Source organism: Colletotrichum chrysophilum (assembly GCF_026319265.1).
Source record: "Colletotrichum chrysophilum strain AFK26 chromosome Unknown scaffold_14, whole genome shotgun sequence".
NCBI classification, from domain to species: Eukaryota; Fungi; Ascomycota; class Sordariomycetes; order Glomerellales; family Glomerellaceae; genus Colletotrichum; species Colletotrichum chrysophilum.
The window spans coordinates 110,987-128,198 of NW_026517301.1; the positions used below are offsets into that span (position 1 = coordinate 110,987).

At 51.2% G+C, this 17,212-nt stretch overlaps 5 protein-coding genes across 5 annotated transcripts; 4 read left to right on the forward strand and 1 right to left on the reverse strand.

Moving 5' to 3' along the window:
* Positions 1–2,524: 2,524 nt before the first annotated feature.
* On the forward strand, positions 2,525–2,992 carry COL26b_002719 (uncharacterized protein; the record flags this gene model as incomplete). The annotated part of the gene is made up of 2 exons (XM_053175631.1): positions 2,525–2,547; positions 2,653–2,992. 2 exons carry the CDS (start codon positions 2,525–2,527, stop codon positions 2,990–2,992), a joined length of 363 nt encoding a protein of 120 aa, XP_053040340.1.
* A 2,756-nt stretch (positions 2,993–5,748) lies between these two features.
* Positions 5,749–7,101, forward strand: COL26b_002720 (uncharacterized protein; the record flags this gene model as incomplete). Its single annotated transcript, XM_053175632.1, has 1 exon — positions 5,749–7,101. The coding sequence occupies one exon, from the start codon at positions 5,749–5,751 to the stop codon at positions 7,099–7,101; it is 1,353 nt and encodes a 450-aa protein (XP_053040341.1).
* Positions 7,102–7,512: 411 nt separating this feature from the next.
* Positions 7,513–8,743, forward strand: COL26b_002721 (uncharacterized protein; the record flags this gene model as incomplete). The annotated part of the gene is made up of 2 exons (XM_053175633.1): positions 7,513–7,837; positions 7,893–8,743. The coding sequence occupies 2 exons, from the start codon at positions 7,513–7,515 to the stop codon at positions 8,741–8,743; spliced, it is 1,176 nt and encodes a 391-aa protein (XP_053040342.1).
* A 114-nt stretch (positions 8,744–8,857) lies between these two features.
* On the reverse strand, positions 8,858–10,108 carry COL26b_002722 (uncharacterized protein; the record flags this gene model as incomplete). Its single annotated transcript, XM_053175634.1, has 1 exon — positions 8,858–10,108. One exon carries the CDS (start codon positions 10,106–10,108, stop codon positions 8,858–8,860), a length of 1,251 nt encoding a protein of 416 aa, XP_053040343.1.
* A 2,318-nt stretch (positions 10,109–12,426) lies between these two features.
* COL26b_002723 (uncharacterized protein) lies at positions 12,427–13,891 on the forward strand (the record flags this gene model as incomplete). Its single annotated transcript, XM_053175635.1, has 3 exons — positions 12,427–12,561; positions 12,628–13,513; positions 13,611–13,891. 3 exons carry the CDS (start codon positions 12,427–12,429, stop codon positions 13,889–13,891), a joined length of 1,302 nt encoding a protein of 433 aa, XP_053040344.1.
* Between the last annotated feature and the right edge of the window lie 3,321 nt (positions 13,892–17,212).

Sequence of the window (17,212 nt, forward strand, 5' to 3'; positions counted from 1 at the left end):
AGGTTAACGAGACTGTAGGCGAGTTGTACCACGCGGACGAACGGTAAGAAATATCTCTACGAGTATGTATTTGACATAGGAAGCTTGCCTGAGTAGTCAAATAATAAAGATCTCGTCCTGATTATGGTAAGTCTCGCCTGCGAAAAGAATGTCCACCTGCGCGGAGCAGCCAGCTTGGCTCAACCTCGTTGAGGGCCCCTTCGACATCTTCGGAGCTTGGTGTCTAGCAGCTCATGACGTGTCGTGGTCGCAGATAGACCTGCTCAGGATACGACTTCCGAATAAGGTCAAGTATGCATGGATAGGCTGGAGCCGAATTTGAATGCAATTGGGGCAGATGCATGAACGTAGGTCCAGACCGGAAGTTGCAACCATATTAAAGAAAATGACAGGCGGCAATGATGGGTGATCGACGCGAACGCCCTTCAAATGAGAAACGTCCATTGATGAAGACAAGAGAGTTCAATTTTCACACATGCTTCACGGAACGAGTTGATGCCGGCAGGAGAGTGATGTCTTGTCACTCTTGTGCAGAATCTCTCCTTCACGGTTCGTACACCTCGGTCGCGAGGTGTGGATTTCGTAACGTGTAATATTACTTGATGCCAGCCATATGAGCACCCAGCAAGACCGCTTTGCGACGGCTACAAAGGTGCGAACAGGAGCTTAGGTCAGCGATCACGCGCATTATCAAATCTGTCGTATCCTGAGCCAATCTTCATGTCTATCTGGAAGAATACGTAATGAAGTCACGAGAAGGCGTACTTAGACATTGCACCTACGCGTATGGAGTAGAACCAAGCCAAGCAAGTACGACTCGTGCGAAACAACCAGCTTCCAATCGCGGACATGCATTTGGCTTGAAGTCGAACTGTCGAATTCATCTCTAGAACCCCGAAAGCTCAATTTTCAGAGCACCACTGAACTTCAAAAATGTTCAATAGCACTAAGTCAATCAAGGGAGTACAGAAAATCATGTGATTACTGATATCCTGCTGGGTCGGATCAAACCAACAGTCCATGGTGGATGCTGCGGTACCAACGAACTGCCCCGGTAAAGGCGGCTGCGTGACATGGAGCTTCGTCACTGCAGGCGCTTCACCCGAGCACCTCCCACATTCCACCGACTCGAGAAAAGTGCTTGCTTCGAAATTAGAAGGTCTATTTTGAAATTTTAGGCACAGTATTGCACCGCACAGCCGTGGTTGTGCGAGAAGACGCCAAGCGTGCAAGTCACCCTTCACAGTCGTGATGGACGTCAGCTCACATGCCTGAACCTTTTTGCTGGCATACTGAAGGGTTTACACCCTCCAAGTATGTCAGAGCTCCTAATGCAAAAAGAGGTGTATGTAGTGAGCACTTGGAATATTTCAGCTCCCGATCCAGATCCCTTCGTATTGAATGCGTAGAAGAACGGAAGGGCTCTGGAGCTTCATCGTAACAACCTCGGTTATTTGAGGAGCCCCTTTAGGCTCAGCGCGTCGACAGGCCTGAGTCGGAGATTTCGGAGAATTCATGCACATACTTGACCTAGCTGTACGGATAACGCTTCCAAGCAACTGACTCCCGCTTTATCGCAAGCACAGAACTTGCCTCCCCGACACATCACTGGTTTGGCACTCTTGGATTGTCCACCCGAGGCTTGAGCTGCCGTAAGCTTTGAGCAGCGTCAATAGGCACGTAGAAGATGGGAGAATCTCTATCCTAAGAGACCATGAGGGCTCCAGCTGCGATTCAGGGGTAATTTGAGCGGTGGCCAAAGTCCCAGACGTGCTGGTCGCACTACTTTGACTCTCATGCGCCACCCCGGCGGTTCTCAGTTCTCGTCACAACTCAGACCCATGGTCTTGGCGAATTTTTGCATTAATTTCAATGCAGCTCCATGGATCAATTGTGCATTTTGCAGGTTGTCGGTGGCGTCCCGGGCTCTCGGGTCGTCTGCGCCGTGTTGGTGATTCCCCGCCCGCAAGTTTGCTGCCAAGAGCAAACACACTCGATCCTTCACAGACACCTTGGCCCATGTGATGTCTGCTGGACATGCATCATCCCTGGTGAGCATAACAACATCGCGACCAAACTCATGAGCTGCAAGATTCTGCACTTCTATCAGTCGCCAGAGTGGATAAAGATCTCGATCGCTAGGTTATATTTGCCCCGGTTCAACAACAAAGCTGTTGAGCGGGAAACAATCAAGCCCGAGGGCTGGGGAATGCGCGGCACCAGACTCACTGCCAACGTCTCAGCTATAGGCAAGGTTTGATTGGTACTCAGTCAAGATGAGTGGTGTGACCCTCTAACAAGCTGGATGACGGACTTTCAGGGGGTGAGAGGCACCGACGCTCTCGGTATGAGCTGTCAGAATCTCAGATTGTCTGTGTCTGAACCGGCCGGATGTACGAAATAGGAAGGTAGAGGGCCTCTTGTTTGGTCCAAGCAGGCGTTGCGATGCACTTGTCTTGAAACTATGACATGCAGATCTGATAAATCCCGTACTCACAGGAGACCGAGGGCCAAACGACCAGAAATGGCTCTTCGCAGAATGGCTAAGTATGTCTGTATTAATGATATAAATATTGCTAGCAATCCCATCAGATTGACTCTCATGAAGGCTGTAAATCTTTGAAGATACTTCTTTATACGGCATACCTCAAGCCTCCACCGCGTTATCAAGCTTCATTCCATCACAATCTACCTCTTTGTGCTTTCAATGATGCAGCTTATTCGAGTGATCATTGCCCTTGGTGCCCTCGCTGCCCCTATTCTTGCGGCCCCGATCGACTCCAAGGCCGACGTTAAGCCACGATGGTTTGACCTCAGCCCCTCGATTGCCTCTTTCGGCGACGAAGGCCCCGTCGAGGACGCCGACGCTGGTGCTGCTGACGAAGCAGCGCAAGCTAAGCGCAGATGGTTCGACTTGAGCCCGTCTATTGCCTCCTTTGGTGATGAAGGTCCAGTCAAGGACTCTGAGACCGGTGAAGCTACCCCCGAGTAAAGTTCGTCGGCTGCTCTACCTTACATAACCTTCACAATGAGTCTGACCGGAATTCATAGTTCGATCAAAAAGATGGATCAGACAAGCAGATTCAATGAATTTGAAGGGAGCAGTCATATGATGTTCGCGAATGTCAGCAGCCTGGACGGTGTGTGGCGGGTAGAGTTGGTAGATAGGTTTAGGTAACTGTAACATGCGGTATTTGACCAGATATTTACCCGTTCTTGACTCAGGCCCGTATAAATTGTGGTATACTATACCTTGAAGGTGCAAGGTGATCACAGCCTCTTCCATATTACATGCATCGAAGCCATTTGAAGCGCTGCTCATTTGAGCAATTCGAGCGTTCTGCTCATACCTAGGTATTGATGAAAGAGCCTGGCCATTTTAGACGAAAACGCCCACACACATATTATCACCATCCTAAAGCATATAACTTATGTTCATGTCCAATATTTAATTTTGATCTTGCGTTCGGTTTTCGTTCATGTACAACAAGGTGAGCCTCCGAACTCTCTTGTGCCATGCCCAGCAATTTGGTCACCTTCCTCTTTTGCACCAGATGATAATCCCAAATGCTGTGATGAAATAGCGGCACAGCTTTCCTCGCTTCGGTTGGAACTGGGATTGTCTCCAACGATGATGGCACAGAGGCTGTGCCACCCTCAGCTGCTAAGCTGAAAATGGTTTCGTCGGCAGAGAGTGTTGACTGAACAAACAGTTACAAATTGGTTAAAAGACTAAGTCTTCAAGGGTACCCCACGCAATTTCCCAACCTACTGGGTTCTGGAAATGACTTTGACGAGGTGGCGTATAGCTAACTTTGTCGGATGGCCCCTTTAGGAATGTGCCTTCTTATCTGTTTGCTTATTGTTGGAACCAGCAAGACATTTCGGACCTAGCCTGATTCCCTGCAAATTACGAAAACTGCAAGTTTGCTCCAGCCGCGCCGAAGGATTCAGGCGACATCTTCGCGGGTGGTTCTGGCAAACATCTGCATCGATCGATTGAGGGGTTGGGCGTCTGGGCTTACCTGCGCCATCATCGCGATTCGCGGGGGTGCTGCAAGACAGCTGGTATTGTCTCGACCTCCTTGATTCTTCTTCTGTCTCGTTATATCAGAGAAACTGTCCAGGTCACACTGTCACCCCTCGATCGTCGTTGAAACCTCCAACGACTTGCGTATTCGGCTTTGAACGCACCTTTCGTCTTTCACCATGGGATCAGGCAAGCCTGAATCTAGTAGCTACAAGCTTCTTTCAGATGATGAGAGTTCTGTCGACAACGGCCACGTCTGTGGCCGGTGCGAAACCTCCATTTCCGAGGACCGGCCCTCGAGATCATTCTCGACGTTGAAGCTTATCCTCGCTTTTGTCTTTTGTCAAATACCCATTCTGCTTCTGAGCTTCGCGGTCTTCCGGTATATACTTCGAAGCAACGAGAGGACCAGCGAGACGTACCACAAGGATGATTGTGAGTGTCTTAAGATCAATGTTTGATCTTCAACAGTCTAACGTCAAGCCTGGTAGACCTTGCATTCGAGAGGTACAATGCGACCGGAACCCCATATAGCATTGTCGACGCAGCGGATCCGTCGAAAGACGCGGACAAATTCTGGAATGATTTGAAGAGATGTAGGAGCCCCCTGAGGAGACTAAACCCGCCATCATGACACTGGACCGAGTCTTCAACTCACGCCTCTTTTTCTTCAGACACCGGTATCGTTACTGTAGACGACACATGGGCGGAGCGCAATCATCTCCCGCCCACTGTCAAATACCCTCATGATCCGCAACTTCGAGTTTATCAAGTAGGCCACCATCTTCTTCTCTCTCATGAATGTGTATAGTGTAATAGCTGACCGTAACTCAGGTGAATGTCTTCCACTCTCTCCATGAAGACCAAATTTTCGCAGCGACCTTACTCTGAAGCTAATGATGGCAGTACCGCATCCGGAACAGGCTGATCTCGAATGTTTCGATGGAAAAGTGGCCGCGCAATGACATCCATACGATGCATTGCGTGGACCATTTGAGAGAGGAGATTATGTGCAACGTCGGTGAGTGCATTTGCCCAGCCTTCACGAGATCAACGACAGTCTTTTCGCGAGGATTTGGTCTGATTAAATCCCACAGACGTTTCGATGTCGGGGTCAAACGAGTTTGTTGCTTTCAATAATCACAACCATGACCGGAAGTGTCGAGACTTGGCCGCGGTGCAAAGGTGGGCCCAGGAACATACTTGGCTTGGCTATAAGGATTACCTTGAAGTTGTCATTGGATACGACGCCAATGAGGCCGAGCGAGTTAATATGGCACTTGCAGGAAAGGGCCAGTAGAACAAGGCGAACAGCACCCACAACAAGGAGACCGGGAAGATCGAGGCTTGGTTTGAGGATCACGAAATCTCCAGCGGACATTAGTTGTGCAGCCCAATCACGCCTCAAGGCTTTTTCGCAATTCATTTGTAAATCCAAACATCTAAACACTATGTCTAGCTTGAAACTTGAAGTATTTTGCGGTATGGACAGTCGAACTCATCCAGATGGATCATGGAACTCTTCAAGGAGAGACACAAACCTTGCACAAATGTGGAGCATGACCACGCATAACCTTATGCAAATTTCTACGTCATGCGCTTAGTCATCACAAACCCGATCGCAACCGACGCCAAGTTCTGCCGATTTGGACTCTCGCTCCAGAAATACGGACTTCGCCAGCAAAGGGAATGATGATTCGTAGTTGTAGCAGCAAACAATGACGAGGCGTCGCGATGACGACACCACCACCTACGACCCATACACCGGCCTGTTGCCCGTCCTCCCTCCGGATGCGCAGCTCCCGGACAAGAACCCGCGCAGCAACGCCGCGACCGCGGCATCGGCAGCCGGCGTCCGCGCCCTGAGCGCCCAGGTCGTCGCCTTCTACTTCCGTGCCCCGGTCAAGGCCTTCTTCCGCACCCGCGTTGACTACCTCGCCTACGCCCGCAGTGTGCACCAGGCGCAGACTGAGCTCCTTGCGCAGGCTGCTGCAAAAGAAGGCGGTTCAAGGCTTCATCTGGGACTGCGGCAGGCATGGTTCTACCTGAGGGGTACGACGCCCGGTGTCCTCACCTCCGCTGTTAAGCAACATGGCTGGGGCGTTCTCCCGCATCAGGTACTGCCGCCGCTCATCGCGAACGTCGGCGTCGGAGCGGTGCTGTATACCAGCTACCTCACGATCCTGGGAGCCCTTCATGAGCCGAGCAGCAAGTCAAGAAAGACGGTCTACCCACCGCCGCAGCCTTACCAAACTTTCACGGCGGGACTGCTCGCTGGAGGCCTGCAGAGCTTTGTCGCTGCACCCTTGGATGCCATCCAAGCGAGGTACGACCATCGGGATCTCATGACCGGCCAGGGAGGGAAGCCAAAGAGCATGTGGACCTTTAGCGCCGAAAAGCTGAGGGAGATCGGGCCGCGGGGTATCTTTGCAGGCTGGGGCCTGTCTCTCACCAAGGACAGTCTGGGAAGTGCCATTTTCTTCAGCGTATTCGAATACGTAAAGGCACAGGGCTACTACAAGTTTGTTTCCTGGTATTACGGCGGGTTGGAAGAGCACATTGTCGACTTTATGGCCCAGAAGCGACCAACGACCAAGGATGCCCTTGGGGAGAATAACCAACCACTCATCATCCGCCCTCACTACGCCATCGAGCCAGCGTTTTTACTACTCGCCGGAATCACCGCCTCAATCACCCAACAAGTCGTCCTTCACCCGTTAACACACGTGCAAGTAGAGCATTGGGACCGGTTAGAAGAACTAGACGCCAAAGCCGCCAAACTCCGCGAACTCAAGGGCGCAGACCCGAACCATCAAAAGCAAGGCTGGAGGATGTTCAGGGCCTACTATCGCGCGTATCAAGAGACGTGGTCGGAATGCTGCCTGGAGGCGCAAAAGGAAGGGCTGAGCATGCAGCGATGGCTGTGGCGCGGTTTCTGGTGGAACACGATTCGCCAGGTGCCGAGCACCAGCGCAGGATTGATCATTTTCGAGTTGGTACGGCGCAAGTACGGGCTGGGCAACGAGGAGGTTCGGATCATGGGCGACGGGTACGATATCCTACTAAACTAGAGCATTCGGCGGGGGGCGGCGCGCGAGGCGTTTGTGAGACTATGTCGACGATTCTCGACTCTGTTACTGCTTTTGAAAGTATGTACTACATAGAACAAGAGACTATGTTCCTCTCTTCACGTAGGGACTCGCCGAGGAATAATGTGACTCTGAGGCTCCATCTGATGCCGAGACCGGGTAATCATTTCCAGGAGGCTTGCTGCATAGCTGCATGTTGGGCTGATGCGATCAATAAGGTTGCCGCGTTTGCGTCGGACAACCTGGGGAATTGGAGAACTGTGGTTCATCGGATGACGTCGAAGGGTTGGGCAGCTTTTAGGTTCTGGAAGAGCAATGGGCCCCTCACTTTGTTCTGACAACAACCTCGAAGTATCGCATTACTGAGAAGCTATCCGGATCACACAATTCATGATGGCAAACATACCTGCATCCGACAATGTTGTGCGCGTGAAGTTGATCGACACGTCCACCGCCATGGTCGGGGACATGACCGCCTTCGCTAGGCCAGTGGTAGCGGGGCATGAGGTCATCAACTTCTGTTCACTGGCTTTTCTTCTCGAGAATGAAAAGTTGGGAAAGAAGGCACTGTTCGACCTTGGTACGCGGAAGGATTACTGGAAGCTGCCCAAAGCCGTGCTCCAGCTGATTGGGAAAGGATGTGTGATCTTTGGGATGAGGGTGGATGAGGGCATTGATGAAGTTCTCACGAAGGGGGGCGTTGACTTGAACACTATTGGTAAGTATCAGAAGCTATGAGAAAATCAGGCGACTAGCTACTTACTCAAAAACAGACAGCTGTATCTGGTCGCATGCTCATTTTGACCATCGCGGTGACATGGCCCTCTTCCCCAAATCTACCAAGCTGGTCATGGGCCCCGGGTATCTTTCTGACAAAGAAAGACCCGGAGGAGTCGGTGATCCTGAGGCTGCGGCGGAGTTTGAGGGCAGACCGCTCGAGGAGGCGAAATTCGACAGCGGCTTGATTGGAAAGTTCAGGGCTCAGGACTTCTTTGGTGATGGGTCGCTCTATCTTCTTGATGCCCCTGGTCACCAACCAGAGCATATTTGCGCACTCGCACGAACGACTCCCTCCTCAGCACCCGGCGGGGCTTCTTTCGTATTCTTGGGCGGCGACATCTGTCACTTTGCCGGTGTCTTCCGCCCAACGGCAGAGACGCCGCTACCGAAGGAAATACCCGCGAGCGCTATCTCACTCCGTAACGACTGGGCTTCGAGATCGGTTTGCCCATGCTCGTTCTTCACCCCTCATCACCCTCGTGCGGAAAATGAAGACTCGGCTCGCACCTCCTCATGGTACAATCTCCCTGATGGTGGGCACGTATACACAGATCTCGAGAAAGCCTCCGCCTCGGTGTCGAGAATGAGCGAGCTTGACACGAGAGATGATGTGATGGTCTGCCTTGCTCACGACGCAAGCTTACTCGATGTTCTGCCTGTTTTCAACAAGGATCCTACGAGAGACATTAATGACTGGAAGAAGGAGGGCTGGAAGGCAACCACGTATTGGAGCTGGTTGAACGAGGTAGCCGTTGACGGGAAGAAGCCCCGGGAACCCGTTGTGGACGGTTTCTGGAAGGATGGGAAGCAATGGGACTTTGAGGCGTATAAGTCTGCTCTGTAAGACGGGGTTCTGCGCCGTACGAATCAATCTTCCGTAATGAGTTTTACTGCATTCACAGATTGGAGGGATGGTAGCGAATTCGATCGTTATTCTTAACCTAAGTATCTTCTGTGGCTAGTCCGAATCCATCCCAGTCAGATCAACCACCTCTATTTCGCGATTTCCGTACGCAAGGGTCTCAGTGTTGGGGCTTGAACCCTCCAATCCGCTGCCAAGTCTGTTGCGTCTAGAAGCCACTTCGACGCTTGGTGATGAGCAAATTTCGTCTTCTGAACTACTGTCGCAGTTCATGGCGTCCGGACTTTCACCAGTGGTGGCATCAAGGGAGCAATCGTCCGTGAAGTGCGAGTCCCCAAACTTGCTTACTCGCGTGCCAATCGGTGTCGGGTGGTCTGTCTCTTGTGCTAGCGACGCATCCAGCATCTGCGTTCGACGAGATTCTGGCGACAGGCTCTGATCCGAACTGCCTTTGCCGACCGTCTTGATGTCCACCCCCAGCATGAAGGCTTGCAAGCCACCGCCCATGAGTCGATCGATCCAGTTCAAAGTATGCATGTCATCCGTCGTCAGTAGGTCAACCAGTAATAAACCGACGATGATCACTGTCCATGTCGTAGTCCAGAATGACACCCGCGAGATGCAGGCCATGGTCATAAACTCTGCCAAGGCAACAATTCGCCAACGCTTCGGGAAGCCATCCTTCCAGAGCCGAATGGCATCAGAAGCAACCCTTTCGACAGTCATTGGCGATGTGAAGACGCTCCAACGTCTCGCCAGCTCCCAGTGGTTGAATTCTTTCTCGCTGCCACTGAATCTGCCCATGTTTTGCAATCGCTGGCCCCAGCCGGGCAAGATCTTGCCGTTGGAGGTCCAAGGTTGTTCTCGGCAAAAGTCTCTCCACCGTTCAAAAACTTGGACCGCATGGTCCTCGTTCACGTCGAAGTACTCCTTGTGCCTGGCCCCGCAGTTGCAGACCCATTGATGTTGGAAGTTGGCCAGCTCCGCGTGAATGAGCTTCTCCGCAAATCCGTGGAAATTGATCTCTTCAGCCACTGCACTGGCATGCTCTTCAACCTCCACGTGAGCGCAAACGCCTTTGATCTGGGAACGGCGCCGGTCGGGATGTTTCTGTGTCCTCCCAATCTTAAGAAGTTCGACGTCGGTCTCCGTAGACTTGATTTTGTATAAGTAGATGGATCCAATTTGCGTCTCTTTCCCCTTATAGGAAGGGCCATCCTTAATGAGCTTTGCTAGATTTCGATCGATCTGAAAACTCGAGAGCTTCTTTCGGGCAGAGCCAACATCGCTTGTGCCTCTTTCGGGGAGATCCGGGCGCTGCTGGCGTCTTTCTGCCTCGTCACCCATCTCTGGCGAGGTGTGAGAAACTCCAAGTGGCGGTCTAGATTCATTGCTTGATATCCTCTTTTGTTGAAACGGCAGAGGTTCTAAGGCGTAAGAAGACGCTGATGAAATTGACCTGACTCTAGGAGCTGGTTTTCGGCTTGATGTGTCGATCTCAATATCGGTCCCCTGAAAGGAACCGACACATGGCAGGTCTTCATTGCAAGAACTCTCGATGTTTCTTGCCGAAAGTTGACTCGAAGCACGCTTTCGTACTCTGTGGGGGGCCAGGCCGGGTTGGGTCGGGGCTAGCGAAGATGACTTGGAGCTCAGTTGATTTGTGTCTACGGCATGGCTTCGTCGTCTAGGATTCCTGATAGATGGCCGAGGCGGCGAAGCTCGCTTCTTGGCGTCCGGAGAGCCGTTATTCTGGCCATTAGACGAAGATTCGAATGACATCATCTCGCAGTGAAATAAAAATGGGCGTTCAGGAATCAGGATGATCACGACGATGCCAAGTGGCTTTGGTACATCTTATCACGGCAGTTTCCTATCCTTAAATACGTTGGTTCTGAATATCTCAAGGCAGACTCGGTCGGAGCTGGCGAGTAATGAAACGCTGTTGGTGACCGGGGTTGAGGGCGGTTATGTTGGTTTGGGGAACTGCGCCTCCCCTTGTTGGCCCGTATTTGGCGATAACCTCCGCTTCTGCATATCGAATCTTGACTGTTACCAACACAAAATGCACACTCCTATCATTGCGGACCATTGGGGTCCGTTTCAAAACCCTGTCTTCTAGCACGCAATGCCACGATGCCTTGCTGCATGGCGTCCGCAGCATGCTTGTCTTGAGGGGCTGGTGTGCGCGGGCCAGAACAACGGCCGGCCAGGGGGATGAGGGCAGTGTGTGAAGGAGGCCGCCATCATTTCTAGCCTCTGTGTTGACGCTGTTGTCAACGCCCGGTTAAAAGTGGAAAATCGTGCTATTATTTCCAGGCCTGGAAAGTTTAATGTTGCCGTGTGTGGCTTCTTACATGCCTCCTTTGTAGTATGAAATTGTTGCCATCGTTCAATCCGTACTAAAGGGTTTAAAGCTCTTTGGTTCATCAAAAGGCTTCCGCTATTCCCGTATCGGTATAGTTTACGGGGAATGGCTGAGCTAACTAGTTCTTTTCCCAAAACCGCAGAGTGATTACTTCAAACAACGCCAGATCTGACTAAACAAATGTGCAATGAGCAGTCTCACCTCGCCTCGGGATGCCACCATTTCACGGTGCCCTGAGCATGGAAACTGACGGTTTGATCATACCTACATTGCGCAATTACCAACAGACCTTATAGAATGTATTTCAAGCGAGAATTTATCCATAGGCGCTACTTTCTATTATCTTAAGAGATGTTCCAGCTTCCCACGCGACGCCAATAAAATGGTTTGACTGAAGAATCTTCGGCGTGTCCTACATGGTTTTGTTGTGAGTTCTTGGGTGATGCAAGGGCATTAGAGGCTATTCATAAGCGTACTATTAAATTGACCTCATCGCTGGCGTGCTTGGGCGTGGAGGCTCTGGGGTCCGGTTTACAGCTGGATCTGCCTCATCGTAAACTATACCTAATTCGGCACGCCTATTAAGAGACAGGTCCCGACGCCATGGTCGAAGGATTCAGGGATCAGCGTCTGTGTGAAGGCTTTTTTCTACAACGCTCGCCTAAATGGTGTGTATCTCAGTCACCATTAGCTGGCAAGTGCCGAGGCAGATCTGGGAGAGTATCTCGCCATGATGTTTGAAAATTAATATAAACCTCCTAACCTCGAAGTCATTTTCACCTTTGGCTCATCTCAACTACAACCTCATCAGCAATCATCTTTCATCCAACTTATCTAACATCATGCATCTTTTGCTTCCTATCTTATCCTTCGCGGCTTTCACGCTGGCGGCTCCGGCAGGCAACTTGCCGGTGGTGGATCTTACCTACGTATGCAGCCCCAAATACCGATAATTCTTGAGGTTGCTGAGCCTTGACAATGCTGACATCCTCCCAGGCATCATATCGAGCAAACAGTTTCAATGTAGGGTTTAAATAACTCTGATTCCGGCTATCAGCAACTAACTTCCATCCAGAAGACTGGTGGCTATTACAACTTCTCGAACATACGCTACGCAGCGCCGCCCACGGGCCATTTTCGCTTTCGTGAACCAATTGCGCCTACCGGACGGCAATGCCACGTCGACAATGGGGACATTGGGCGCGTGTGCCCTCAATCTTCCGGAAATTGGTCTCTCATAGCTACCCAGTTCTCGAAAGCCTATCTCAACAGCCAACCATTCGACTACAATGCCGCGATGGCTGCCGTCCCCAAGAGTGATGCCATCGTCAGCGCAGATTCCCGCACCACCGAGGATTGCCTTTTCCTCGACGTCATTACACCTCAGGCGGGGTTTGCCAAGAAAGACGATCGCTTGCCGGTCTTGATCTATGTAAGTCATGGTTTGTCTTCATGAAGTCGATGTCTCAATCGGCAAGCTAACTCGCTTTCTCTGCAGGTCTATGGCGGTGGCTACTCGAGCGGCGACAAGACAGGTGACGGTGACTTCAACCCCGCTGAACTTCTGAGAATAAGTAACTCGGGCTTCGTCTACGTGTCCATCAACTACCGACTCGGCGCCCTTGGTTGGCTTGCAGGCAAGGAGGTCTCTGCCAATGGGACCCTGAATGCAGGGCTCTATGACCAACGACTGGCTTTTGAATGGGTCCAACAGCACATCCACCTCTTTGGTGGTGACAAGCACAGAGTGACTGTCATGGGAGGTTCAGCAGGTGCCGGGTCAATCATGCATCACCTGACAGCCTTCGGTGGTCGCAAGAACGAGTCTCTCTTCAGCCAAGCCATCCTTCTCTCACCCGCATTCCTCCCTTCGCCGACGATGGTCAGCGCCGAACGAGCTTTCAACAACTTCCTCGCCCTCTTGAACGTCACATCTCTCAGTGAAGCCCGCAAATTGCCCAGCGAAGCTCTCATCGCCGCGAACGCCTTTCAGATCTACAGCGAGGCATCGTATGGAAGCAATATTCATGGACCCGTCGTAGACGGCACTCTCGCTCCTGCTCTGCCTGGTCAACTACTTCTAAACGGGACATTCAACAAGGACATTCGGATCATGACGATGCATAACACTTTAGAAGGTCTTACCTTCACCAACCCAACGATCAACTCGTCCGCTGACTACCTCACCACGGTCACGTCATCTTTCCCAACGATCTCCAAGGACGCGCTAAAGTTCATCAACACAACCCTCTATCCTCCCGTATTTGATGGATCTTTGGGGTACAAAGACGAATTTCAGCGGGCCCTGGGCACAGTTGAGGACGTCAACATCATTTGCAACACCCACTACATTGCCCAGGCGTTCAGTGATAAGGCTTATGCACGTAAGCAACACCATTCACGCATTTGATTTCCGTACTTTCTTGCCTTCAACACATGTAGCCTCCGCACAGAAGCTTTGCTAATACATTTGAAATCCAGTGCGGTTTGCAGTCCCTCCTGGAATTCATGGCCAGCAGACACCTTACGTCTTCCGGAACGGTGCAACAAGCGGCGTCGTCCCGTCAGTAGCTGACGTTCTCCAGCAGTACATCGTCAGCTTCGTCACCAAGTCGGTACCAACTTCGTCGAACGGCACTGAGATGCCGGTGTACGGTTCAGAATCCGTGTTGGCCAATCTTGCAACCAATGGCACCTCTCTGCAAAAGGATGACACAGCAAACCAGAGGTGCACATGGTGGCAAAAGGGGCTGTTCGCCTAATGTCTCTATATGGCTACCATAACGATGGTTTCCGGGATGTTTCAGCCTTCGAGAACAATGCTGCATGCACGGTAAATAAGAGAGGTGGTCTGTCTTGGTCTACCAGAAAGGGATATTGTAATTACGTCCTTTGAGAATTGATGGTTGTTCACGTCATAATCTTTACTCCAATTTGCCTAATTGGGCGTAACGTGTGTCCGCCCGATCAATACGTTGCTGACAGCCTGAGGGTGTGATGCAGGTCACTGCCATCTCCGTATGGTGTGGCTGTCTACGTCTGCCAAGATTGACGTATGCTGTGCCACAACTCAGCCCATCGTCAATCAAAAGACGTTTGCCTCCACTATTGTTATAATTGATAGATTTCTCAACTGCTTAAAAAGAGAATATTGAAATTGACGGTCATTCTTTCAGCACCTCAAACTTCAAATATTTCACCGTTGAGACGGCCACAAACGATATTAATCCAAGCAACATGAGACAAACTCCAATGGAGTCAGAGCATGAGTATGTGTAGTCGATCTCAATTTCAGCAATGCTAATGTTCAGAAGGAACAAGGGCAAAACGAGTAACTCCCACGAGGCCACGCCATTGGAAGAACTAGACGGCGACTCGCCGCAATGGATTGACTGTCCGTACTGCTGCAAACGGGCACAAACCTCAGTCTCCAAGACAGGGACAAAACGCCAGCTGTAGGATTTGAATACGTGTAGTATTGCTGCGTGAAACAGAATGGTAACAAGAGAACAGGCTTCTTCGAGTGGTATCAGGTTTCTTCTTCTTCGCCGTACTTTGTGTTCCGGGTGCTATAGGATGGCTTGAGGATGTACACTATGAATGCGCCGAATGCCACAGGACTGTTGCAACGAGGCCGCATAAAGGGCCAATGAAGATCTACAAGCCGGCCGAGAAAACGGAGAATAAGGGACTTTGAAGGCCTGCGTGATGGAACAGGTCTTCTGTGGTTTCACAAGAAACAAAATTGCGTGGGATATTTTTCCAGCTGCATTTCAGTTTGTCCCCATTCTGATTTTCTTCGGCGCGTGATAATTGTTTAGACGTCCTGTATTATAGATGATGAAATATCTATCATAGCGTAAACATAGTCGACTTGGCAAATCTGTCTTTGAATCCGCTAGACTCGCGTTCTGTTCGGTGCTATTAATGCAACCAATTTGGAGCAAGAGAACAGGCATGGCAACCACAAAACAATGGTAACTTTTCGTGCCACCTCTACTTATCCGGTCAGGTCAGTACAAACCTCTTCGCCTCACATTTGCCATCGTTAAGTTCTTTCAGCACCTCCCCTTTCATGATTCCGGATACATATGTCTCGCCCACAACCTCGTAGTCAGCTGCTTCTCGGCCTCTCAGTATGAACGGCACGTGAGAGCCGAACAGAACGACGACATTATCACCAGTCTCCGCCCCCGCTGGCGCAAGGCCCATGTACCCCTTCTTAGTGATAAAGAAGCGTCGGCCCAGTGCGTATTTTTCGAGCTGAAAGTCTGCATCGCGCTCTTCCAGTTGTGGTATGATAGAGGGCGACTCTCCGTAGGCTTGGAAAGCAAGTTCCCGCAGTCGGGCTGTCTCTTCCTTGTCTGGACTTAGCAAGCTGTGCTCCCATTTGTACCGCCGAGATTCGGCGGTCTCTCTCAAAGCCTTCTTGTCAAATTGGCAGCGGCTTTGCCAGTACGGGTCTGGGACAGTGCTGGGGAGGCTGAATGGGCGGTGATACAGATCGTAAGGCTGTAGGCTCCACATGTCTGCCAGTCGCTGAAAGCTTACCCTCAGCTCCTGCAATTCTTTGTCCGAGGAGGCCATGGGCGGCAACGCTGAAGAAAGAACAGCCTCGACAGTACTTCGACTTGCGACTCCTGCTAGGTCTCTGCTTCGAGACTTCAAAATTTCTTGGCGCTCCGCAAGTTCTGCTTGTCGTGGATTCCGGAAGGTTACAGGTGGCTCCCCTATAATCCAGTCCTTTGCCACTTCTGGGAGACAACCTTCAAAATCGTCCACCGAATGATACGCCTGACCTGCAACGAGACTATCCCAGAATGCTGCATGCTGCGCCTTGACAGAAGGATAAGGTGACGTGCGTCGACAACCTAGGGCCGCCTGCTTGCACTTCCCAACAGCAACAAGAAACACTGTTGAACTTTCCCAGCTCGAATATAATTCCCCTATAAATGGTTCGTGTATCCATTCAATTTCGTCCCAAAGAATGCCCTCCACATCCACTGTGTTTTTCGCATTGTCCACGAAGAAGTTGTATTTCGAGTCTCCCCCGGCCGCGTATGCAGGCCGCTTCTTTTTATCCTCGTCGAACCAGCTGCGAACAACGTTTCGCTGAGTCAATATCTGGTTTGATTTGCTGACATGGTCGGCAGTCTCGTGCATTCCCAGGTTGGCCTCTGGATCGATGTAGTGCTCGTCATGGACACCTGCAAACACGAGCCTCTTCTGGTCAACAAAGCCTTGGATTTGATCCACCATTTCGCGCGGCAAGTATCTTGCCCACTCCTGTGGATCATGGCTGACCTTTCCTCGTTTCAGGACCCTTTGCGCCTCCTTTTCAGCAAACCCATAAGATCCTGGGATCTCGATACTGAGTACGCCTTCCTTGATTCCAACCACTTGTGAGACTGCCCGCCAAGGAATGTCGCCGTGAGACTTTGCATTACGGCTTGGAAGAGGTATGTCGCACCGTTTATGAGACCAATCCGGGACCCAGGATGGCAACATCTGGCTGCCGGAATGCATTTTGTGGTTTGATGCTTCTGTGCAATGTCTCAAAACTTCCAAGCCTTTCGAAATTTTCATCGAAGCCGCCGCGAACGCAATGTAGATGTCTCCAACAGGTTTCTTGTAATCAACTTCGAGCCCTGGAAGGATGATGCTGAGGGGGAAAGAGACCAAGCCCAATATGCCATAGATCTTGTCCCGAGGATCGGTTGCGTTGAAGTGCCGATATTCCACAACGAGTCGGAGCATCTCTGTTGCATCGATCTTGCCTTCTACCAATTTGCCAAAAAGCCGCTTGGCACTCCAACGTACGTAGTCCAAATGTAGAGCTTTTTCAACTCCGGCGATAGTCTGACGATGCATAGACTCATCAACTTTGATCCTTGCACATGCCATCACCAGCAGATTCCACTGTATCGCCACTTTCCCGCAGCGGAGAATTACCGAATCGGCCGTCAGCATCTTCCTCATCCCGCCGCCCCAGCAGATCTCTTGGACAATCCAGACCCGCTCCCACCACGGTCTGCTAAGTAGTCCTTCTATCGCCTCACACGTCCGCGGAGCCAATTCAGGCA